Here is a 24,886-nt window from a genome sequence, read left to right on the forward strand (position 1 = left end):
AAAATATTACACTATTTTTGTTAGGCATTTTTCTTACAATCTTAAGCCTAAAATTTTGAAAACCCTGGTGACTATGCACAAAAATGTAGTCAGGATTTGCCATGCAGAAGAAAAAGTTCAGAGTATTTCTGCCTCTGAAATCCTTAGAGGATTAATTCTCTAAGCCGCACATCTGTCTTGTGAGCCTTTTGTCTATAAGCCCAAGAGTGGAGCGGAGAAGGCTCTACTTATTTTACATTGGCCACTCAGTGAAGGCTCAAAGGTGTCTAGTCTCTCCCATACTTTCTGGCAGGTTCTCTTTTGTCTCCGGACTGGCTCTCAAAGGTGCTACTCTTTGAAATGATCGGCTGCTTCCACATAAAGGGCTGTACCAACAGCAGTTGCATGTTAGGGTCTTGGAATTTCTCTTCCAACTTTACCCTCTTTCACCTGGCTCTAGCACAGATTCGCAGCTGGGGTAGGAAGTGAGTGAAGGCACTCGAAGGGCCATTTAGCATCCTTGTCAGAAGCTGGGGGAACTGCAGGAACAGCCTGAGGCGCCCCAGCACCAAGGCTGGCCGAACCTCACAACCGATAATGATGGGGGAAACTGCCTCAGGAAACTCCCCGCATCCGCACACCCAGCCGCACACCACCGTGGTCTTCTCTGGCGGAAAGGGCGTTCCCGTCGGTTAGCACCACGCCCCGCCACCGGCCGCGAGCCCGAGGCAGGTGCTCCGGAGGTCATTGCGGGGCGGGATCTCGAAAATCTCGCAGCTCTTGACTGGTGTCCCGTTGCTACGCGACATGTAGAAGGCGGGGCCGGCGGGAGAGGCGCGGCGTTCGGCCCTCGGGGCCGGCGGCTACGCAGCCGTCGCCCCGCCCTTCCTCCTCCCTCCCTCCCTCTCCGGGCCGGCCGCGCCTCCTGTTCCGCGTCGGCCACCCCCTCACGCACAGTTTGAGCTGCGCACGCGCCGTGCGAGCGGCCACCTTCCCTGTGAGGGGCTCGCGGTGAGGCTGAGTGGCCCGGCAGCGCTGGCGTCGCAGCTGGAGCCGGCCGGGAGCCGGTTAGCCGAGCTGTCTCGAGGGAGGAGCAGCGTGGGTACTGCCGCGGTGCCGTCCGCGGCTGAGGAAAATGGTCTTCGAGTCGTTGGTCGTCGACGTGTTGAACCGGTTGCTGGGGGACTATGTGGTGAACCTGGACAAGTCTCAGCTCTCTCTGGGCATTTGGAAAGGTAACGGGGTCGCCGCAGTCCCAGTGTCGCGGGAGATGGCGGCGTGGCTTCTCGTGGCTTCGGTCCGTGACCGGCCCGGCGCCACCACCTGCAGCTGCCCGCCTCGCCCGCAGCTGCCCGCCTCGCCCTTCAAGTTATGTAAAGCGGGGCGGCGGTTTTCGGGCGGGCAGCGCGGCTTCAGCCTCCCGTCCCGGTGTGGCCAGACGCTGGTGACCTCTGGCCTCTGCCGGGCGAGGAGGCCATCCCTGTCAGTTTCCCCACCCGGGGCTGTAACGAAGGCTCCGCCGAGCCCGCGGCGTGTCACACGCCGCCCCACACGTGAAAGGCCAGGCGCTGTCCGCGAAGACTCCCTTCGTCCCTTCCCGACTGCTCTTGGCCGTGTTTTCTAGGCGAGTTCCGGCCACTGAACTTGGACTTGGGGGTTGCTTAGCCGGGGTAGGCTGATAAGGAGGGGGACGGGAAAAAAAAAAAAAAAAAGGAAATCACCTTTCAGAGTAAAACAACACAGAGTTAGTTGCTTCTGTGTTCAGGTCGCAGCTTAACCAGGTGAGAATGTGGGTGTTTGTGGGCCCGAGTAAAAGACTGAATTAAAAAAAAAAAAAGGAAAAGAAGAAAAAGAAAATGCAGGAAAACAGACGGTCAAAATCTAAATGGGAGTTCGATATCTCGGTCAACTTGAAGAAGACATGAGCTTTCTCTCACCTCTGGAACTAAGGTAAAGCACTTTACTGCAGTGCTTTGCCTGATCTAGTTTCTTATTTTTAGTGCCTCCTTCTGTATTATGCTCTTGTTTATGTAGCTACTAGTAATTTTTGAAATGAGTGTTCCAGGTTAAAATTAGGGCTAATTATTTGTGTAAATGGTGTGCGCATTCTCGGATATGCAAGTACTTCCAGCTTTCTAGAAATACTCGTTTATCTTGAGTGTTCTCATTTTTGAAATAATGTAAGCAGGAATTTTAGTTTTATTAAACAAACACACCCTCTTGTAGTTTTAGTTACCTTCTACCATGATAAAGTGGGCGAACATTGATCCATAAGTGCTAGCACAGCCTTTTTGAGACCAGCCGCTTGCAGATTGCTTAATCTGTGCTGCTTCTCCGGTGCGAAGGGAGAATAACAAAACTGGCCTCTATACCTCAGGGAAAAAAGCCTTTAAAATACTTTAACGGGGGACTGGAGGCTTGGTTCCGTGTTTAAGACCAGTGGCTCGTTTTCCAGATGACTTGGGTTCAATTCCTAGTGACATCTCACAACTATCTGTAGTTCCAGTCCCAGGGCATTCGCCTTCCTCTTCTGGCTGGGGTGGGGTTGGGGCACTGCATGCAAGCATGTGGTGCACAGATATACACACAGGTAAAACACCCATACACATAAAAATAAAGGAAAAAAATAAAAAAGAACAAGAAAAAAACCTGCATGAACTGTGGTTTGATTTGTAGTGAAATGGTGCTTTTATATTCAAGGTGCAGGTTTGTGTAGAATACAGTTTTATCAAATTTATGTATTTAAAGTTTACTTAGAGTAAAATTCACCCTTGTTTATAGTTGTTTTAAAAATAAATGTTAAGCATATATCCACCATCCCAGTAATGATACAAAAAGGTTCTACAAGCCTGCAACATTTCCTCTTTTATTTCTTTGAAATTGATCTCTGGTCCAGTGGCAACTGCTGATATCCCCATCTCTATTTTGCTTGTTCTAGAGTGTCATAAATGGAATCCTTTGGCTATGTAGCTCTTCCTTTTTGAGATAAGATTTTACTGTGTATCCCTGCCTGGCCTGGAACTCACAGAGATCCTTTTTGAGGCCTGTGCCCCCCCACATTTGGCTTCGGTGTAGCCTGTTTTTGTTTTTCCCAGACAGGGTTTCTCTGTGTAGCTTTGGAGCCTGCCCTGGAACTAGCTCTTGTAGATCAGATTGGTCTCGAACTCTGCCCTCTGAGTGCTGGGATTAAAGGTGTGTGCCACCACCGCCTGATTTGGGTAGCCTTCTGAGCTAGGCTTCTTAACAGAATGCAGAGAAGTCATCCATGTACTGCTTACATCAACCTTGTCCTGCCATCCGTTTACTTCTGAGTGGTGTTTCACTCCATGGCTGTGTTACAAACATAGGGTTGCCATTTTTGAAGTATTTCCTTTTTGGCAGTTAAAAGGAAAGTTGTGTTAGGTTTTAGTGTGAACATAAATTAGTTTTTTGGACTAAATAGCTAACAGTGAGGTTGTGATTGGTAAATAAATATGTAACTTTATGAGAAGGGACATGTTATGATTTGGTTATAGTCTGATTGTATCTCCTGAAAGCTCTGTGTTGGAAGCTTAGCCCATAGTCAGGTGATAATAAGAAGTGGTAGGGTCTTTTAGAAGTAGGTCTAATGGGGCGGTTGTTATAGTGACCCCTTACTGACTTTTAGCTTCCTTTTGTGAGCTTAATCTACCACAGTGGGTGGGTCAAATATATTGCTTTTTCTGTAAGAACCAGTCTCAAGTATTTTATTATGGTAACCTCCCCCTAAGAGTCCACCCCCTCAAACTCAACTAATACACCCTGACACTGGTTTCTGAAATGGTTATATTATTTTGCACTTTTATCAGTTTTGTATCAGGATTTAGTTGTACATTATTCTCATGAACATTTGATATTTTCATTTTGATAAAGGTTTTTTTTTTGGGGGGGAGGGGGGTATGTGCATGTGGTATGCATGTATATATGGGTGTTTGCATGTGTGACCACTTGGTCCCTAGTTGGTGGACTGTTTGGGAAGGATTAGGAGGTATGGTCTTGTCACTAGAGCCTGACTTTGAGGTTTGAAAAGATCCCCAGCACCTCTGCCTGATGGTTGTGGATAAAGATGTGAGCTCTTAGATGTTCCCTTGTTCTCCCACCATGGACTCTTAACACATAAAACTAACCAGCTCACCATCATCTTAAATTTTTTTCTTCACAATCTAATTTCCATTATCAAAATTTTCAATAATTTTTTTAAAGCTTAGGTTTAACTAGAGTTGCTACTTTTGAAATTTTCAGGAGACATTTTTTTAAAGCTTTAATTTCATTTATTAAAATATAACTGATGTTGTGCATGCCTTTAATTCCAGTACTCAGGAGGCAGAGGCAGGCGGATCTCTGTGAGTTTGAGGCCAGCCTGGTCTACAGAGCAAGTTCCAAGACAACCTCCAAAGCAATACAAAGAAACCCTGTCTCAAAAAATAAAATAAAATAAAAATATAACTGATTTCTTACATCACTACATGACCTAGAAACTCCATTTATATATATTTACCACTGGGAGTTTTGTTTATTATTTGTTTTTTTTTGAGACAAATAAATAAAACTCCCATTGGTAAATATGTATAAATGGAGTTAAGATGATGGTGAGCTGGTTAGTTTTATGTCAATATGACATAAGCAAGAGTTACCTGAAAGGAGGGAACCTCAATTGAGAAAATGTCTCCATGAGATCTAGCTATATAAACCTGGGGGCGGTGGCACACGTCTTTAATCCTAGCACTCAGATCTTTTTGAGTTCTAAGGCCAGCCTGGTCTACAGAACAGGTTCCAGGACAGCCAGGGCTACACAGAGAAACCCTGTTTTTTTTTTTGGGGGGGGGGTGGAATCCAGCTGTATAGCATTTTTAAAATTAGTTATTGATGACAGAAGGTCCCAGAAGGTTGCTGCTGATGGGCTGGTGGTCCTGGGTACTATATAAAGCAGGCTGAGCAAGCCATGAGGAGCAAGGTAGTGAGCAGCACCCCTCCTTGGCCTCTGCATCAGCTCCTGCCTTCAGGTTCCTCGCCTTGTGTGAGTTCCTGGCCTGACTTTCTTTGATGATGAACAGTGATTTGGAAGTGTAAACCAAAACAAACCAAAACCAAACAAAAAACCTTTCCTCCTCAGATTGCTTTTGAATACAGTGTTTTATCACAGTAATAGAAACCCTATGACAGATAGGCTTAATATTTTATGTTCTAATGTCAGAAGGGCCCATTAATGGCTATAACTATGGTTTCTGTGTAATCCAGCTAATTTTATTATCATGATGCTACTAATTAGTTTTGAGGCAGCAGTAAATATTGCTTTGATATTTGTTTCTGAAATGGTTCCTTGAAGGCCAGAACCTATCGTCTCACAGAAACATTGTAATACAAGAAATAAGAAGCGTCCAAACAATTATTACAGAGTAGGAAAGGAGTGCCTTAATACTGGATCAACTACAGTAAGTAGACTGGACTGTCTTAGAACCATCTATTTGTATAAGGGGAAAAAGGAATTGAACTTCATTGCTACATTGATTCTTGGCAAATTTTTATATTGCTGTAGTTTTTATATGCTCATTTACATTTCTTCACCTTTCCCATGTATCATTTAGTTAGGAATTATTTTATTTCTTAGACTTGTGCTAGAGTCTTTGGAAATCTAGCATTTTGCTTGTTTCTGTCAAGATCTAGGCTGTGTTAGAATCAGCCTAGATGCTCCATAGAGTACACAGTTTTAAATCCCCCCTCAGCAATTATAATTCATTTGGAGTCAGACTTTTTTTCTTTTTCTTTATTTTTGAACAAATAACTGTAGAGTCTGTGATAAGAACTAACTGCATTTAGCTGGGCGTTGGTGGTGCACACCTTTAATTCCAGCACTCGGGAGGCAGAGGCAGGCAGACTCTGTGAGTTCGAGGCCAGCCTGGTCTCCAGAGCGAGTGCCAGGATAGGCTCCAAAGCTACCCAGAGAAACCCTGTCTCGAAAAAACAAAAACAAACAAACAAACAAAAAACTACCTGCATTTAAAAATTTGATTTAATTAATTTTTTATTTAATTTTGTGTATGAGTGTTTTGCCTGCATGTATGTATGTGTACTATGGGCATGCCTGACGCCCAGAGAAGGCAGAAGAGGATGACAGATCTCCTGGAACTGGAGTTACAGACAGTTGTGAGCCCCCATGTGGTTCTGGGAATTCCTGGATCCTGTGCAAGATCAACAACTGGTCCTAACCTCTGAGCTAGGTCTCTAGTCCCCCAGCTGCCTGCATTTTAAAAGGACACTGCAGTAAGGGTGGCTTCTGTTTTAGAATGATCATTTATAGTATATAAGGAACCAACAAATAATTCTTGAGATACAGGGAAAGCTTCCAATTCTAATTCCTTAAAATTTATTATTTCATGTATGTTCTAAGATGTTTTCATAGAATTTTAAATTATAACTTAATAAATATTAACTAATTGTATAAAAGAATGGGATTTATGGTGACATTTCTATACACTCATACCTCTCTTTTTCTCTCTCTCATAACCACTTCTCTTGTATATCCTCCCTTCTCCTTTGCTAATAGTCCCGCTACTATTCTCAGGCCTTGTTTTTGTGTTTTTCAGTTTCTACCTATGAGAGAAGAGCATATGTCATACTTGCCTCTTTGGGTCTTACTCTGCCTTATGAAGTCCTCCAGTTCCATCCATTTTCTTGCAAGTAACATGATTGCACAAGTCTATTTTCATCTATATTTATATCTATATCAATTTTCTTATAACTTATCTGTTGATGGATATGTAGGCTGATTCATACTTGGACTTTTGTGAGTAGTGTAGCAATGAACATGATTATTTATTTAGGCCCTTCTCATATTCTGGCCTCTTAGTTTGAATGTATTTGTTGTATAGCTGGTTCATATAATAATGCTATATTTAGTGTTTTTGAGAAAGTAACATATTGCTTTCCTTAGAGGCTATCCTAATAGACATTCTCACCAACATTACTTTTGTTTGTTTTGAGACTGAGTTTCATATATAGCCAGGGCAGCAATTTCTATTTGTTTGTTTGTTTGCTTGTATAACAGCCATTCTGGTTGAATCTCAGTATAATTTTTATTTGTATTCCACAATAGCTAAAGCAATTGAACACTTTTTATTGTATTATTTGCCATCTGTTCTGCTTAAAAGAAGTGTGTGTTCGAATCATTTGCCCAGTTTTGGACTGGATTACTTTTTGATTTGTGTGTGTATGTGTGGGTGTATGCATGTGTATTGTGCAGATGGGTGTACAGCTGTCCTTGCACTCCTGTGCCTTTGCTTCTAGAGGCCACAGGTAAACCTTTTGTGTGATTTAGCCTATGTCCACCTTTGTTTTTTTGAAACTCTTTGGGCCATCTCACACAAGATGGCTCCCTGTTGTTAAGTGCTGTGAGAATGTGCAGAGAACTTCTCCAGACCCATTTTGCTGTGTAGATCCAAATTACTTTGTCTGTTCAGGCTGTATTAATGTTAGGTGCCAGATGCCATGCTGAGATTCTCCTCCTTTTTCTTCCCCCACATTCTGTCTCTTACTTTATCTTGCACTATCCAAAATCTTAAGTTTTTCCTCTTTTTGTTTACTATTGAACGTCAGCATTCTCCCACATCCACCCATTATGATAAACCACTGTTTTTCAGTTGTTTTGATTGTATCTTGTGAAGTAATATGGTGAAAGGAGCAAGTATTGGTTAGCGATCTCTAATCTTTTATTTCCACATTGACTCCACTTTAAACTCAATCAAGAAATTATAGCACTCCACTTTAAACTCAATCAAGAAATTATAGCACGAATAATAAAAACCTAGAGACTGATGTTAGGGTTCAAGCCAAAGATCAGAAAAATAAAGCAGCCAACCACTAGAAAGTTCTTTTCATCTACCAAGCCTGGGGTGATCCTCTCCTCAGTGTGACTGAAGACTGAATACAGTGTACTCCCGTCTCCACCTGCCTTATATTCTTCTCTAGTGCTAGGACTAAAGGGGGCAGTGCCCAGCTTCTATGGCTAACTAGTGTGGCTGCTGAGATTAAAGATGTGTGCCAGCACTGCCTGGCCTCTATGGGCTGGGGCTAGCTTTGTCCTTTGATCTTCAGGCAAGCTTTATTTGTTAGATCATAAACAAAATATCACCACAAGAGATAGAACATGATTGTCAACAGGAAAACAATCTCTTCTGACCCTTTCCCCCAAATTGCTACTAATCCCCTGAGGCAGTTACTATTTAGCTTCTTAAAAACAAGTCATACACACATCTATTTTATTTTATTGAGACGGGGTTTTACTATGTAGCCTAAGCCAGTTCCAAATGAGCTTTATAGCTTGGCCAACCTTGAATTCATAACCACACTCCTGCCTCAGCCTCCTAACGGGATGTATATAGGTGTGCCTCATCAAATCTAACTTCTTTTGTACTTGCTTTAAATTTTTTCTCTTTGAAGAATATTCGTTGGATTTTGACAGACTGTTGATAAGATTACAGGATTTCTTCTTTGGCTTGTTGATATTATTATATAGATTATTTTCCATAGGTAGGACATTATTTTAAGGTGTGTTATTTTTGTTTATGCTGCATTTATTTAACTCTGAAGCTGTGTTACTGCTAAAGCTTTCTAAAGTTTATCTTTACTTACATTTTTTGGTAAGTTGTATTTCCCTGTGGTTGAAAATATTCAACAATTCCTTTCATGACTTCTTCAACCTAGACTGATTTTAGTTTAGATTGTGATTTCAGTATAATTTCTATTTTTTTTCAGACTTGTTCAGATACAGATCTGTTTTATAGACTGGAGTAAATCTTATCTTGTCAATGTTGCATATGTGTTCCAGAAGAATCTGTAGTTCTGCTATTGGATGAAATAAATGTTCCATAAATGTCAGTTAGATCCAGGGTTGGAATGCTGTTCAATTGTGTCTGTATTTTGCCCCCTAAATATGTGTATAACTCATACTAGTTATCTGGCTCTCTGCCGGTAATACTGGATTTGCCTTTCTCTAATTGTACTTCTGTCAGTTTTGATTTTGACTCATGTATTTTGATAGTATTGTCAAACAATGCAAATTAAGAAATGTGCTACATAATTTTCCTTGGGAGAAGAAAATAAATGCTTATTCACTCCAGATATGGCACCAGTGACAGTGACAGACTAAAGAAACGAAACAAGTCCACCCAAGTCTGATGTTCATGTAACCACAGTTCTTACTTCAAAGGGAAATATGAGAGATTATTCTGAGTCAAATATGAGTGACCATGGCCTTCAGAACAAAGACTTCTGGTTGCCTCAATGTGTTCAGTGTGAATGCTGTCATGTGAATTTTTATGGTTCCAGAACAAAAGAAAGTCATAAATGAAGGCGTTTGCAGTTGAGAGGTAAGGGTGTCAGTGTCAGATAGATAGGTAACAGCAGACTGTGAACAGTTCTGCTACAGATTTTATTTTACTTTAGTTTTAAGCAGAGCAAAGGTAGATATATTAAGGGAAAGGGAGGAAAACTCCTGTGAGTGGGAGGGGTTCTAGAGGATAAACACCTTCTGCTAGAGATTCTAGATTTTATCTGATGACATTCTCAGTTTTGGGGTTAGTAGAAGAAACTAGTGGTCCATAAACTCACTGGAAAGGTTGTAACTGGTGTTGAAAGGATCTTAGGTCAGGCAGAGGTTAGCAATTAATGACATTTAAGATAATTTACCTACTGATCTGCAAATTCTAGCTGTCTATTCAGCTTCCCTTGCAAAATCTTGAATTCAATTCAAGATTTTGAGTTTGTGACCTTTTTGAGGCACAAATTCATGTGTACAGTTCTGCTGTTGCCCACACATTGTCTCTGGGCTCTTGTGCATGTGAAGGCTGCCTCCAGCAATTGGAAAACCCATTCCTAGGATTTGGTAAAAATTACATTGAGGAGGCAGGAAAGAAGTCTTCAGGATAGAGAAAGGCTTGTAACCTTAATGGAACAGGCCCCTGGTGTCATAGTAACATTACTAGGAATTATGACCTGTGTCTAACTTTTTTTTTTTTTTAATTCTTTAAGTCTGACATAGCATTTATGTGGACATATAGGAGTATTACACCTAAAGTTAATCTTTAGTATGACCTAAAGAAAAACAGGCAGTTCAGGCAACCAAGAAGTCATACACCTTTTATTAGGCTGCATGTTTTTTTTTTTTTCCTGTGTGTATTGCTATTTATATACTATGAAATACTTGCTGCTTTAAAGTATTTGAAATAATTTGTTATTGTTTTAATTTTGTCATTCTATTGGACAATTTCATTTCATAACCAACCTCATGTGGTTTTAACTTAGGAAAGATTTTTTTTAAAGATTTTATTTAGTTATTATGTATATAACATTCTGCTTCCATGTATATCTGAACACCAGAAGAGGGCACCAGATCTCATAAGGGATGGTTGTGAGCCACCATATGGTTGCTGGGAATTGAACTCAGGCCCTCTGGAAGAGCAGTCAGTGCTCTTAACCTCTGAGCCATCTCTCCAGTCCCCAGGGAATATTTTTATTGTTCAAATTATTATGGTTGCTATTTGTGACTAACAATTTCATCTCTTATATTATTTTGGTATTTTACCAGATTCTAGTTTGGGGAAATAATTGTATAACTAAATTGTAGAAGAAATCAGATACTAGTACAGTGTCATTTCAGGTTTTTTTCCCCCAATAAAATTGACCTTTCTCCATACACCAAATATTATAGCAACAGGAGTAGAAACAAAAGGCTAGACTTTTGGGAAATCAGGATTACACAAAATTTTTCAGCATAATGAAATCATAGTTCTTATTTTACTGATAGAAAGGGAAATGGGACTCTGTTAGAAATTATTTTGTATAATATCCATGTACTTCTCATTGTTTATGACCATTTAGTATTTTGTCACCCTTGCTAATTGTACCATGCCCACAAGACTTGTGAAGTTGGGGCACATGGGCTCATAAGGTATAGTCTCTTGGGTTAAAAGTTCCTTAGTTTTGAAAAACATTTTCTCTATTTGTTCAATTTTTAAACAGTAATACTTTTAAAAGTGTATCTTTGTTATGACTAATAGCAAATTTAGCTTGTTAAGAAATTTTTAGATCAGTATTAATGCATCCAGAGAAGTTTGTTTGGGCTCTGGTGTCTGACTCGTTTTGATCCATGAATGCTATTGCCATTGGAGACTGTTTTTGGATAAAAAGGACCAACCCAAAATCCTAATAAGAGTTAATGTAGTTAGTATGAGATCTGGATAGGATACATGCTTCCCAGAGCCCTTAATTTATTGTCTTGTAACATTTTAATAGTGTTTTGCCAAGTTCGTGAGACCCCAAAAAAGACCACCAAGGAGCCAACTCACTGATGCAAATGCATAAGGTTTAATGTTAAGTTACAAGACTCGGCAGGGACCCTGTCCAGCAAACTGGCACAGCAGCTGCAGGAAAAGGGTGCCTGGCCTCAATTGCAAGGGGTTTTTAAAGGAAAAAGCCGAAAGCAGGGTGGTACATGCCTTGGCTGTTCAGGATTGGATAAGAGTAGGATAAGACCTTTGGATTCATTGATGTGGGGACTAGTGGAATTCATATTTTGGCAGTACAACCAGTTATCTTACATATTTTTATTGGTTGTCATTGGGAGGGAACATTCTATGGTTTCTGGGCTGCACCATGACCTTTTCACTTTTCAGGAAAGTGGTCTGGGATTTTTTAAATTTCTTGGAACAGGGTGGAACTGGGTAACTTCAGAGGTCAAGGTGGAGTTACTCTACTCTGAAAAAGTTGCTGAGGCTTATTTAATTTTTAACCCTTTCAAATAGTTTAAGCAATGTCATAATGTTATGTGCAGTTAATATTCTTCCCTTTTTCTTAATAGGAAGAAATTATATTGTTTTTGGCTGTAGTAGTTTGGATTTAGAGGTAACTTCTCCCCTCAATATAATTCCTTTTGAAAGATTTAAAATCTTAAAGTCAGTCTCTGTCAATCTGATAACTGGATTTAAAACTCAAATTACACTAAATATGACAATCTTTTTGTGGTAGTATTAAATAATTGGGATATCTTTAAATAGAAAGATTGCATTCAAGCAAAGTAGGACTGGTTAAGACATTTGTCATAACAAAAACATGATTAATGAGATTAGTAATAGTATAAAGCTTTTTTTTTTTTTTTTTTGGTTTTTCTCTGTGTAGTTTTGGAGCCTATCCTGGCACTTACTCTGGAGACCAGGCTGGCCTCGAACTCACAGAGATCCACCTGCCTCTGCCTCCCGAGTGCTGGAATTAAAGGTGTGTGCCACCACTGCCCAGCAGCTTACATGCACTTTTAATTCCAGCACTTGGAAGGCAGAAGCAGGTGGATCTTGGTGAGTTCAAGACCAAGGCCAGCCTGGTCTACAGAGCCAGAGCCAGATCTCTGTGTGGTTACACAGAGAAACCTCTTGACAAAAAAAGTATATGTAGCAATCTTTCTCTCTCCTCCCCCCCTTCTCTCTGTGTTCTCTCGGCATACTTGTTTATGTGAGTGTACCTGAAAGGTGGAAGTTGATGCTTTATTGATTGTTCCTGGGCCAGGATCTCTGATTGAGCTTGCAGATTGCTGATTCTGGCTAGTATAACTAATCAGTTAGCTCTGTAGACCCTTTTGTCTCCTAAGTGCTGCGATTCCAGGTTTAGCCTGCCTAGCTTTTTCGTTGGTTCTAGGGAACCAAACTACAGTCCTCATACTTGTACAGAAAGCACTTTCCCCATTGAGCTATCTCCCCAGTCCCCTTGTCTAGTTTCAGAGTATACCTAGTAGTTATTTTATAAAAAAATAAACATATTTTACAAGTGGGGTAGATCTTAGATTTAGAAGGATTAATAAGAAGAGCTTCAGTTAAGGAACCTGAAATCTTTATTTTAACAATTACAGACATTTTTAAGTGCCATTTGTTCATAACCACCAGTGTAGAAGATTGAAGACTGTAGGTACTATGAAAATTTTGTTCAATAGGCTAGATTTTACAAACATTTTAAACATTTGTCAATTAAAATTAATTCCATGATTATGTAAGTTAGTAGGCATGCCCCCCTTTTATCTGACAGTTTTTCTCCCATGTCAAGGCAAAGAAAACACAAGGAAAGATGTCAACCCAATAGGAGAGGATATAGATTTAGTATTAAAATTCATTTGTATTTGTTGGAGTATGATGGGGAATGTTCTTCTGTCTATATGTTTCTCTTATTGGTTGATGAATAAAGCACTGTGAACAATGAGGCAGGATAATAGGTGGGACCAGGAGACAAAGAGGATTCTGTGAAATGTAGGCAGAGTCAGTCATGATGTAGGAGGTGAGAGGAGTAACAGCTCTGGACTAGTAGGTATACATAGATTAGTAATTATGGGTTAATAATTAAGACAGAGATAGCCAATAAGAAGCTCTAGTTACCAGTCAACAGTATTCATAACTATTATAGTGTCATGTATTCATTTGGGGACTGATGACTCTGGGACCAGGCTGGTGAGAAGAAAACTCAAGTTACAGGAATAGGTGTTTGCAGCCATTCTTACTCCTTGCTTGTTGTCTTTGGTTGTTGGAGTCTATATACTCATGACAGAAGGGAGATTGCATCATTAGAATGAAACTCATGAGATTTTTGTGAAATTGAGTTAATGAAAATATAACCATTAAAGTGAAGAATGGAATTCATGTCCATGGAACAATCACAGGTGCAGAGGTCAGCATGAACATAGAACTTAAAAATATGAAAACAGGGCAGGAGAGATGGCTCAGCCTTAGACAAGATTTGGTCTCAAGTATTATGTTCTGGTTCTACAAGGTTGTCCTAAGAAGTCCTTGTGGCTTGAAATGACAATCGGGTCGTGGAATGGTTACTTCTGCCTGAAGATACAGACTTGTCCTGATGAACAATTCCCCTTATAATAGGGAGGCTTTGCTGTTCCTGAAATACATGATGGCAGCAGGTTTAGGATCATGATTTTTTTTCTGTTCCTGTTGCGTTGAAAGGAGATGAAATAGACTGGAATAACACCCTCCTTAAGAGATGCCCATGCGGAGTGAAGTGGGAATTGACACAGAACTAGAGCTGTGGAGTTAAACCATTTTTACTTCTCCCTCTGTTCAGGGAGTGATCCCACCAACATGGAATGCAGGTGGATCTCCTCACAGTAGTCCAGTTCTGTCAAGTTGATAAGGTTAAACTATCACAGCTGCTTAATTTGGTTAGGCTAAAAACTCTTGTTGGGGTTCTGCATCTTAAAGTAGAAACTTTTATATATTGTAATCTTAAGAATGTCAAATAATCCAAAGAAACTAGCAGCTAAACTAAGCAGGCACAATGACATACAATTATATTTAGAGTGTACTCTTAGAAACTAAATTTTGAAGACAGGAAGCCTAGCCTAATCATTAACAAAGCTTAAGGGGGTGAAGGTAGGTATGCAGAGGTAGGGTAGTATCTTTTCCTGCTTTAAGAACTAAATAACAGAGATGGAGACATGCTTATAAATAGAATTTTTTGATGAAAGTCAGAAAATCCTGTGTTTTTTTGTTTTTTGTTTTTGTTTTTTGTTTTTGTTTTTGTTTTTGTTTTTGTTAGTGAGATGGTAGAAAACTTACTTAGTTAAACACAGAGGTCCTGACACAACTCAGAAACCTTATGAAGTCTTTAACTCAAGTTTTTGTCCAGGGAGTACAGATAGTACAGGACCACTTCCCTATAGGTTTTATCATTAAAGCCCTTCATTTTTCCTTGGACAAAGCCTTTTGTTTCACTTTGGAATTACTAGAAAATAGAAGAACAGGATAAAGAAAGTAGAGAAGGCGTGGTTGGTGTTGGGCAGACACAAGTCAATAGGGATTGAGAACAGATTCTACAGGATTCATCTTTAGTTCTGACAAAGTCTTAAACACTTTTATTTCCTGTTCTTCAGAATCTTTTTAATAGAATATCCAAAGTAAACTAGTAATGTTATTATTTCTTCCTAGTTGTTCTTAAATTCCAGTTTGTAGTGATTGCTCATTTAGAATCTTTAGTTCTGTTGCATAAGATTTTAGTTTAGCTTGAAAAGAAACAAGCCAACCAAAAACAAAACAAAAATTAAGTTTGGGCATATCAGACATTCCTCATGTTTTCTAAATAACTTGCAGGTTAAATTACTATAATTATAAAATATAATACCTGCTAAAGTACTAGACGGTGTGTGCTCGTTTTTGTTGCCCCCCACCCACCCATCCAGCACTTTTTCCTCCTCCAAATTTCTACTTTCAATTTTGGTGTCTATTTATTTATTTATTTTCTTACTTTTTCTTCTCAGAAACTGTAATCTATGATAGCTGGAGAGGTTTGTGTTTTGGGTAAGATTTATGTGCCACTTAGCTCTGAAGAAGTTTTCTTTCATTCCATATATAGTTTATGCTGCACATTTATGGGAATATACCTGGCTGAGGCAGCAAAGTTTCATCCAAACTATGAGTGGAGTCTGTTGTCTTGGGCTTCCTGTGAGTTAACTGTACATCCTTTGGAGATCCCTGACACCGATGAAATGATCCATGGGAGATAGTTATTGTCTCTACAGTTAACCCAATTAAGAGTATAAGAATCCTTTAATAATGGCCAGACCAAGAATAGCTCACAGCTTCAAAATGTCTCTTGGTTGCAAAGCTCAGAGTTACAGTATTTTAAAAGACAAACCCACAAGTATATCAGTACTTGAGGGGGCTTACATAGTGAGAGTAGTAGTCCAGTAGCATCTGTTTTCTTTCAGAGCTCAGTAGTATTCTTCAGACACTACACTGCAATTAATTTTGATTTACCATTCCTCCTAGTTATTTTAACTCTATGTTTTATCTTGCACAAACATTATTTTGATTAAACACCTGGACCATGGTGAGGGTCATGGACATTCCCCCAAATGTTGCCAAGGTGGATGTGACATTGCAGGGTGGAAGGCTGAGGGGCATCTAGGAAGACACAAAATAGAGTTAAGACAAGGTAGTGTTACATGAGTAGTTTTACCACCACCATCTTGTGCAAAGGGAATAAGTACCTTTTGAAGATTCAGTATCCTCATAGAATGGGTGAGAGTGCAATGACACACAGGAAGAAAACAGACTTACATGTTGTAGGGAAGAGAGAAAATAAAGATCTAACAGTAACAGTCAAATGCTAGGGAAGGAGAGGTAATCCTTTATCCAAATACTCTGAGAGGATGTCCAGCCACCAGTTCAGCAGATCAGTAGACCATCAAATAACCAAAGGGGAGGTTTGGGTCTCTGAAAGAACTCACCAACATACACTTAAGCAAGCAGATTGAATGATTGGGCACAAAAGGCTTGCACAGGTACCTGTTGCCAATCCAGGTGACTTGTCTGGTGAAAACAGATTGTCCTTCCTTGGGCCCTTATTTTCAGGCCTCAAAACTGTTAGTTTATAAAATACAGCTCTTAATTGAAAGAGAAATAAGTTTGTTCTTAGCCAAGTATAAATGACCATGTCCTAGGAACACAGATTTTAGTTGCCTAGAATAACATATTCCAGCAGAGACAATTACATGTGCTTTTATCACACAACAAAAGTTATAGATAAGACATTTTATAGATACACTAGTGGGGACATGGTGTGTGTGAGCTCAGAGGACAGAGGAGGGCCTTAAGCATCCTTTCTTATTGCTTTCTGCCATTTTCTCTTGAATTTCATGGAGTCTGGAGTGTTTTTCATCTAGGTTGGTGGTAGGCAAAAGATTCTCCTGTCAGACCTTTTTAGACTGTCAGACCTTTTTAGACTGTACAGAGGAATGAACATGGGCTAGCAAAAGCAAAATCTAATTTATGTTATGACAATTATTTTTCTGTTGTCATATTTAAAACAAAGTATATTTAATTTAAAATTAAATACAGTTGAATACATTGTTTTCTTTCTTTTTTAAAGGAGCTGTGGCCCTGAAGAATCTTCAAATTAAAGAAAATGCATTGGTAGGTCTTGCCTATGAAAATTTATATTAGTGTATTTAATTAATACATTCATCTCTAATTTAATATGCCACCTTAAATTATCTATGAGAAAAAATTTGAAAGTTATTTTCATAAAATGTGAATTTGGCAAAGTAGATCTAAATTCTTAAAGATAGAAACTGACAGTGTAGTTTTTTCTTATTTAAAATATTTGTATTTTATTTATTTCTATATGGTAGTATATGTAGTGTTTAACTTCTTGTCTAATTTTTTAGCATCATTTTAGTATATTAAATTCCATGACATGAATTATATTCACAATTTTTTGCAACTCTTACTGCATCTATTTCCACAACTATTTCATATTGCCAAGAGAAACACTGTCCATATTCAACAATAGCTATTGGCCTCGGGAATTTTTCTTCACTGTACACTGACACTGTATTCACCAAATAATTTTCTAAGCCTGTTTTTCCATCCCCATAAATTACTTCATCAAATGGTACCATGTCGTATTTGCACATTTCTTCTATATTGTTTCACTTGGTGTAATGTTTTCTTGGGTCATCTATGTCATAGCATGTACCATGGTGTCATTTCTTTTTATGACTGATTATTCTCTATGTTTACCACATTTTTGAGTTTTCATTCAGCCTTTTTTTCCCCTCTGGTTTTTGATGAGCATTTAGGTTGTTTCAACCTTTGGGCTCTTTCAAATAGAGCTGCGATAGATACTGATGTTCACATATCTATTTAAGAACCTGCTTTCAGGTGTTGAGTGTATATTTAAGACTAAATTTCTGGTTTTTCTAATACATGTAGCCTTTTTCAGAGTGAGCCAAGGTGTTTTCTTTCTTTTCTTTTCTTTTCTTTTTTTCTACAGCTGTGAAATCACTTTGTATCCCTCCAACAAGTTCTAATGTTTTGACATCTCCCAGATCTTCAAAAAATTACTATTTTCTGTTTTACATATTAACTGCCATTTTAATAGATAAGAAGTAGTATCTCAATGTCTTTCTTGGTCAGCACTTATTTCCCAAATAACTATTATTTCCTGAATAGCTAGCTAGTGATGTTAAACATCTTCTCATGTACTTGTTTCTGTATCCAGATGTGCTGAGTTTAAAGACATTAAAGGCATGAATCATCATACCCAGCTTGCTTTTATTCTTCAAAATAGAAGTATAAAATTTATTTAAAACAACCCACAAAATTTTGCATAATCAACAATGATACAACTTGCAAATACTTAAGCAAATTCATGACAAAGATTTAAAATATATTTTCAATTACAGTATTGATTTAGCCTTATTCAGTTAGAACAGTTTTTTTTTAAAAAAGAAATTTTATGTTCTAAACAAATAAGACTCACAAAGTATAATAGACAATTTCCACAACTATTTTTGCATTTATTTTTTCAATTCTAGTACATTTCAACAAAGCATGGTATTTTAGTGCATTTTGCTAGTTACATGTGAAATCATTTACAATGACTATGCATCAAAATTTAGCTTAATTGGTCTTTAAAGTAACATGGAGTTGCAACTCATGAATATTTAAGTACTAATAGTGAGTGTTCTGTTGTATGCAAAGAATTCAATATTGATCATGTATTAAAAATAAATACACAAATCATCTATGATTATCTCTGCATTTTATGTGGTGAAATGCTTTCTTTCCCTAATTGTTTCCTTCATCTGTGAGTGTCCCAGTAAGGGTTACTATTGCTGTGTTGAAACACCATGACCCAAAGCAACTTTGGTGAGGAAAGGGTTTATTTGGCTTACACTTCCATATCTCTGTTCATCTTTGAAGGAAGTCACGGCAGGAACCTGGAGGCAGGAGCTGATGCAGGGGCCATGGAAGAATGATGCTTACTGAATTGGTCCCATGGCTTGCTCAGCCTACTTTTTTTGTTTTGTTTTGTTTTTTTTTTTTTGTTTTTTCAAAACAGGATTTCTCTGTGTAAAAGCCCTAGCTGTTCTGGAACTAGCTCTGTAGACCAGGCTGTCCTCAAACTCTCAGAGATCCACCTGCCTCTGCCTCATAAGTGCTGGGATTAAAGGCCTGTGCCACCACTGCCTGGCCACTCAGCATACTTTCTTATAGCATCCAGGACCACCAGCTAAGGAATGGCACTAATGACAATAGGCTGGGCCCTCCCCCATTAATCACTAATTTAAAAAAATGCTCTACAGGATTGCCTATATCTCCATCTTTTGGAGGTATTTATTCTACTTGGGTTGCCTTCTCTCAGATGACTCTAGCTTGTGTCAAATTGATATAACACGAGCCAGCATAACTGACCTCTTGTCAACTTGATGTAAAACCACGTCCCTGTTAACCCACAACCTTTCTTTTTTTGTTCACCCCCCCAGATTACACATTAGTAATGACATCACAATATAAAACCTAAATGAGTGAGAATGAGTCAAATAGAAATTCATGTTGATCTCTAGTGGAATCATACTACTTTCTCCTTAGGGAACATTTTATGGTTTTCTAGTAACTCAAATATATCATCATCCACTCACACATCACAATGCAAAAGTTGCCCATAGTTTTTGCTACAAAATCGTTTCTGGAAAAATCATTTATCTTAAAGGACTTATCACAATGTTAACTCTATAAAGGCTTAAAAATGACTATACATTACACAATATAAATAATTTATTCTTTCTTACATTGTAAAGTCAAATAGACATTTTATCATAGCACAAATAGGTATTGGTGAAGATACCAACATCATCCAGAATGGCTTATCATTTGAATATTCTGCATTATTTGACCAGTTCCCCATTTTCTTGTGACAAAGAATGTATTCACTAATAGTTAAAATCTACTACCTCTACGTAGAAAAGGTGATAAAATAACCTATACAGAGAGGCTACTAGAAATTACAAATATATCTCAGTATTCTTATATTTTTGATTGTGAGGCTAGCCTTTAATGGCTGAGCCATCTTCTCCAGCCCATATCTTAGTATTCTTAACTCTATAGGCAAAGATATATTTGCTCCAAATATTTTAATGTGGCTACAAACAAAGGCAAAAAAAATGACAAATGATCTAGAAAAGGTACAACCTATTGAAGATAACAATATTCATATTTCTCATGGAGGGCTAAGAACTAAATGTTCACCTAGCACCCATTTCTTCAAGAAACCTTCCTTTGAATATAATATAATATATATATATATATATATATATATATATATATACACACACACTTAAACACAAATAGATATTATTTTGATCGCAAGGAATTGACTGCAGTCTTCTTATAAGTCCTATTTAAAAACCAATTTGAGAAAAGCTTATTTTGTCTTTCTACTTTAATAGTGAAGGCATATTCTATTTTTTGTTTTGTTTTTTTCTCTCTCACTGAACATGGTGGTTCACACCTGATATCACAGTGTGAACCTGCCTTAAAAAAAAAAAAGTTTGGGCTTGGTGTCTCATGACTTCAGTCATAGTACTCAGGAGGCAGAGATCTGAGGATCTTAAGGAGTTTCAGGTTCCAGCTTGGATTTTTAAAAATTAGGTTTTGTTGGTCTGATTGAAAATTTTGAGATCTTTATTTATTCTGTATACTGGCCCCTGATTAACTACTTGATTTACAGTATTTTTCCTCTTCCAATGTATGGCTAATCTGTGATCGTGTCCTTTGATGTATCAGTGTTTTCCATTGCCTATGTTTTGTTTTCATTTCCATGATATCTATCATAAAGATTTTTTTCTTGTGTTTTTCTTTAAACCATTGGTTCTCAACTTTCCTAATAATACAACCCTTTAATACGAACACCTCATGTCACGCTGACCCCCTAAAATTATTTTGTTGCTGCTTCATAGCTGTAATTTTATATTATGAATCATAATGTAAATATGTGATATCTCCAATGGTTTTAGGTGACCCGTGTGAAAGGGTGTTAACCCACAAAGAGGTTGTGACCCACAGGCTGAGAACCACTGCTCTGAAACAAAGTTTTAGATTTTCTGTTTAGTTTCGATTTGTGTTGAGTTTTACATATGGTATAATACAGAGACCCAACTTCCTATTTTTACTATTGGCTATTACATTCCCCAGCAATGGTTATTGTAAAAACTGTTCTTTCTCCCAAAGATCAGGAAAAATAGTTTTGAAATTATTTGGTAGACTGCCAATTTTGGGAAATGAAGTCTTAATTTTTATAAAAGCTCTTCTGTTTAGTAATAAGTATATGCTTAACCATTTACTTTGAAAAGAGAGTCTTTTTGTAATTAAACCACTAAATTTAAGTGAATATAGGAGATAAAAAGAATATGCAAGGTAATTAAAATACCCATAAGTGTTTTTAGGAAGTAATCATCTATATTGTTGAACTTTATATGGATTAATTAATTTTTTTTTTTTTTTACAAATTTACTTTTCTGTATAGAGTGAACTGGATGTACCATTCAAAGTTAAGGTTGGTCATATAGGTAAGCCATATTTATCACTGGAGTGTTGTCATTGTTGGGCATGCTGTAATGTGATCTTCCTAATGTAGCATTAATTTAAAATATAATATTTGTATGTTTTTGTTAATGTAGAACTTAGTTGTGTAACTTGAAAATATTGTGGGTTAATGTACTACTTGAACAGTAGGTCTTGAAGTTGAGTTCAGAATCAAACAGCATCTAACAGACCTAAAGGAACTATGTTAGTTTCTGTGTTTCTGACTAGTTATGTTTGCTATTAAGTGATAAGTACGAAATGCATAACATAAAGGGTTTGGGTTACCTGGACACTGTAGCTAGGGACCAAATGAAACCTTAATTATGCTGTAGAAATTGTTCCAGGTTTTTTTTTTTTTTTTGGTTTTTCCAGACAGGGTTTCTCTGTGTAGCTTTGGAGCCTATCTTGGAGTCCAGGCTGGCCTCGAACTCACAGAGATCAGTCTGCCTCTGCCTCCCGAGTGCTGGGATTAAAGGCGTGCGCCACCAATGCCCGGCCTAAAGTATGAATTTAAATAAAATGTGAACGTAAAGTAGTTCACGTATTGGTAGAACAGAAACAAACTAAGAATTTAACATGTTTAACAAAGTCTCTTTGGATTCTTAGTTTGTGCTGTTATGCATTTATTTAAATGTCATAAAGGTTGATTGAGAGCATAATAGTGTCTTAAATCGAGTATTTGTTTCTTCCTTTCTGTCTCTTCCTATAGTAGAATTTATATAGTGTTGTTGAAGCTGTGAGAAACAGACATTCTCAAAGCTTACATAAAAGTACTGTGATGATGGTCTTTATAATTTCGTATATTATACTTATAGTTGGTATTATACCATATTCCACAGAAAATTTTGACATTTCTAGAATCTAAATTCTGCCTTGTCCCTCTAACGATAGTTTAGCATGATTAAGAAGTAGAAAATACCACCAGGTATTTTCCTTTTGACATCTTAATTATTATATGTTTCTGATAGTTTGGAGTGGTAATTTTTTTTAAAGACTTGTAACCATGGTGTAAGAATTTTTCATACCGACTTCATTTACTTCTTTACTATAACACAATCTGAGGAATACATAGTTGGGTGGAATAATCTTATATTGTAAGACAATTTTATAATAAATTTCTTGTATGTTGCTTTTAGACATTGTCCAGAAGTAACTTAAGTTTTACACTGATTATAATTGAATTTCAGTGTATGATGTCAGTGTAACCTCAATTCAAGAGAAAGTTAAAACTATACCAAGAGGGTAGAGAGTTTCACTTGTTCCTTTTTTCATTGCTATGACAAAGCGCCTGATACAAGCAAGTGAAGGAAGGAAGAAAGGGTTTATTTGGTTCCATTTCAGGGTGCAGTTCATTGTGATGGGAAAGGGATGGCAGCAGGAAAATGAGGTGGCTTGTCAACTTAGTAAGGAAAGAGAGGATGCTGGTGCCAGTTCTCTTTCTCTGTTATTCAATGTGGGACTCCAGCCCCTGTGGTTGTATTGCTCACCTTTACAATAGGTCTTCCCTCTTCTGTTAAACCTCTTTGTTTCATAGGTGATTCTAAATCCTGTCACATTGACCGTGAGAATTAATCATCACAGGTTTGATTCCAGCACCATCGAACAAAACTATATAAAAACAAGTATTTTATGTTTGTACACATATATAAGAAGAGTAGATAGACCCATTTTCTTTTAAGTTTGCCGCCTTTTGTTTTTCCTTTTTAAAGGGCAATAAGTTAATTTTCAGTTACTAGAAAGTTCACTAGACAATCAACCAACTAAGGTGTTATTTGTATTTTTCACATAGTTCCTGTCATTTTCTAACATTATATTTGTATGTTCCTTTTATTGTGTTTTTACTATTTAATATATTTCCTGATGTATTTGTTGAATGAAAAAGTACCCATTTTAAATGAGTTATATAGAAGTACAGTCAGTTTTATAGGACTGTATGATTCCTTTACACTGTTGCTTGATTTACTGATCTTTCAAAGATTTCTTTTAAAGCGTTATAGAAAGTAGATTGGTAGATGTATGCTTAATGAATGATATTGTTGTCTTTATTATTTCAATGTAGGTAGTCTTAAACTTAAAATTCCATGGAAGTACCTTTATACTCAACCAGTTGAAGCTGTTTTGGAAGAAATCTATTTACTCATAGTGCCTTCTTCTAGTAAGTCATTTTAAAGTTTATAATTTAAATTATTCTTAGTTTTAGATAGAAAAATCTTCATTATATATTTTTACTTCAAGTACTTTTGGTGGAGATAATTTAGAACTTTAAGGTTCAAATTGAATTGCTTTTTTTGTTTCAAATTTCAGTAAATTTTGTTTGGATTATTGATTATTTAAAGGTTAATTTTTGGAATGAGTATATTTAAATTTAAGGTAATTGAAATTTTTTCATGTTTTCTGTAGGAATAAAATATGATCCTATCAAAGAAGAAAAGCATCTCATGGAAGCAAAGCAACAGGAACTAAAAAGAATAGAAGAAGCAAAACAGAAAGTAGTTGATCAAGGTAAAATATCAATAAACAGTGCTAATAAAGGATGTAAATATTGTAGTAGAATATTGCTTTCCATTTCCACTGGATGTACTAAGATTATGGTTTTTTGTTTTTACTTTTTGTATGTTTTTTTCAAGATGATGTTTCCTTGTGTAGTCTTGGCTGTTCTGGGACTAGCTCTGTCGACCAGGCTGGTCTCAAACTCCGAGATCTTCCTGCCTCTGCTTCCCGAGTGTTGGGATTAAAGGCGTGCGCCACCACCCCTGGCTCTGAGATTATGTTACAAGTAGGAAACCATCTTATTACCAGGAAAATTACGTGGTTTGTGTGCTTTGTTACTTGTGCAGAAATTTTACCTTGCAGAAATTTAAGGCAAATAGTAGTTTCTTGTGAGGTAAAGTCAGTTTTTAATATTAGCAAGTTTATCAAGTACATCTTCTTAGCTTCCTAGCCTTTGCCTTTGTGTATCCCCCTTAATATTGATTATTTAATCTTGAATATACTCAGTCCTTTAATATGTTAATATTTGCTTTAATCTGCACCCCCCCTTTGGCTTCATTTCAGCCTAGGTCACATGGCTCATTATTACAACCCATTGATCATCAGTGGAAGTGTGTATATGGGAGGGAGTGAGGGAGGGAGGGAGGAAGGGGGAGAAGGGGGAGAAGAGAGAGAGAGACAGACAAGACAGACAGACAGACAGACAGACAGACAGACATGGTCTCACTATATATCTCTGGCTAGTCTACAACTCATGTATATTTGCCTGTCTTTGCCTCTTGAGTGCTGGGATTAAAGGTGTGTGCCACCCTGCCTGACAAATTTTTAAAAACCTTACCTTTCTTCTTTACTTAGTGAGTGAATACAGATGTGACTTCATTAGGAAGCCTTTTACTTACCTCTGTTTTTGTGTAGTCTCATCCTGTTCCCCATATACAGTTTATCAGATTTTGGAGCCTGTTAGGTCTGTTTTACCTGTGATAAACTCT

The 24,886-nt window shown here is 37.7% G+C and overlaps 1 protein-coding gene across 3 annotated transcripts in view; it reads left to right on the plus strand.

Moving 5' to 3' along the window:
* Window positions 1–930: 930 nt before the first annotated feature.
* The window catches only part of Vps13a (vacuolar protein sorting 13 homolog A), a 173,391-nt gene continuing 149,435 nt past the window's right edge, over window positions 931–24,886 (plus strand). For 2 of the 3 annotated variants that reach the window (XM_027406578.1, XM_027406579.1), the window contains exons 1-5: window positions 931–1,214; window positions 16,909–16,952; window positions 21,349–21,391; window positions 23,467–23,562; window positions 23,808–23,909. In XM_027406578.1, the coding sequence (XP_027262379.1) occupies window positions 1,115–1,214; window positions 16,909–16,952; window positions 21,349–21,391; window positions 23,467–23,562; window positions 23,808–23,909 (385 nt within the window). In that variant the 5' untranslated portion in view covers window positions 931–1,114. The remainder of the gene's footprint in view (window positions 1,215–16,908; window positions 16,953–21,348; window positions 21,392–23,466; window positions 23,563–23,807; window positions 23,910–24,886) is intronic. The other variant, XM_027406577.2, reaches the window with a different exon arrangement.

This window comes from Cricetulus griseus, chromosome 3 (genome assembly GCF_003668045.3).
Source record: "Cricetulus griseus strain 17A/GY chromosome 3, alternate assembly CriGri-PICRH-1.0, whole genome shotgun sequence".
Taxonomy (NCBI): domain Eukaryota; kingdom Metazoa; phylum Chordata; class Mammalia; order Rodentia; family Cricetidae; genus Cricetulus; species Cricetulus griseus.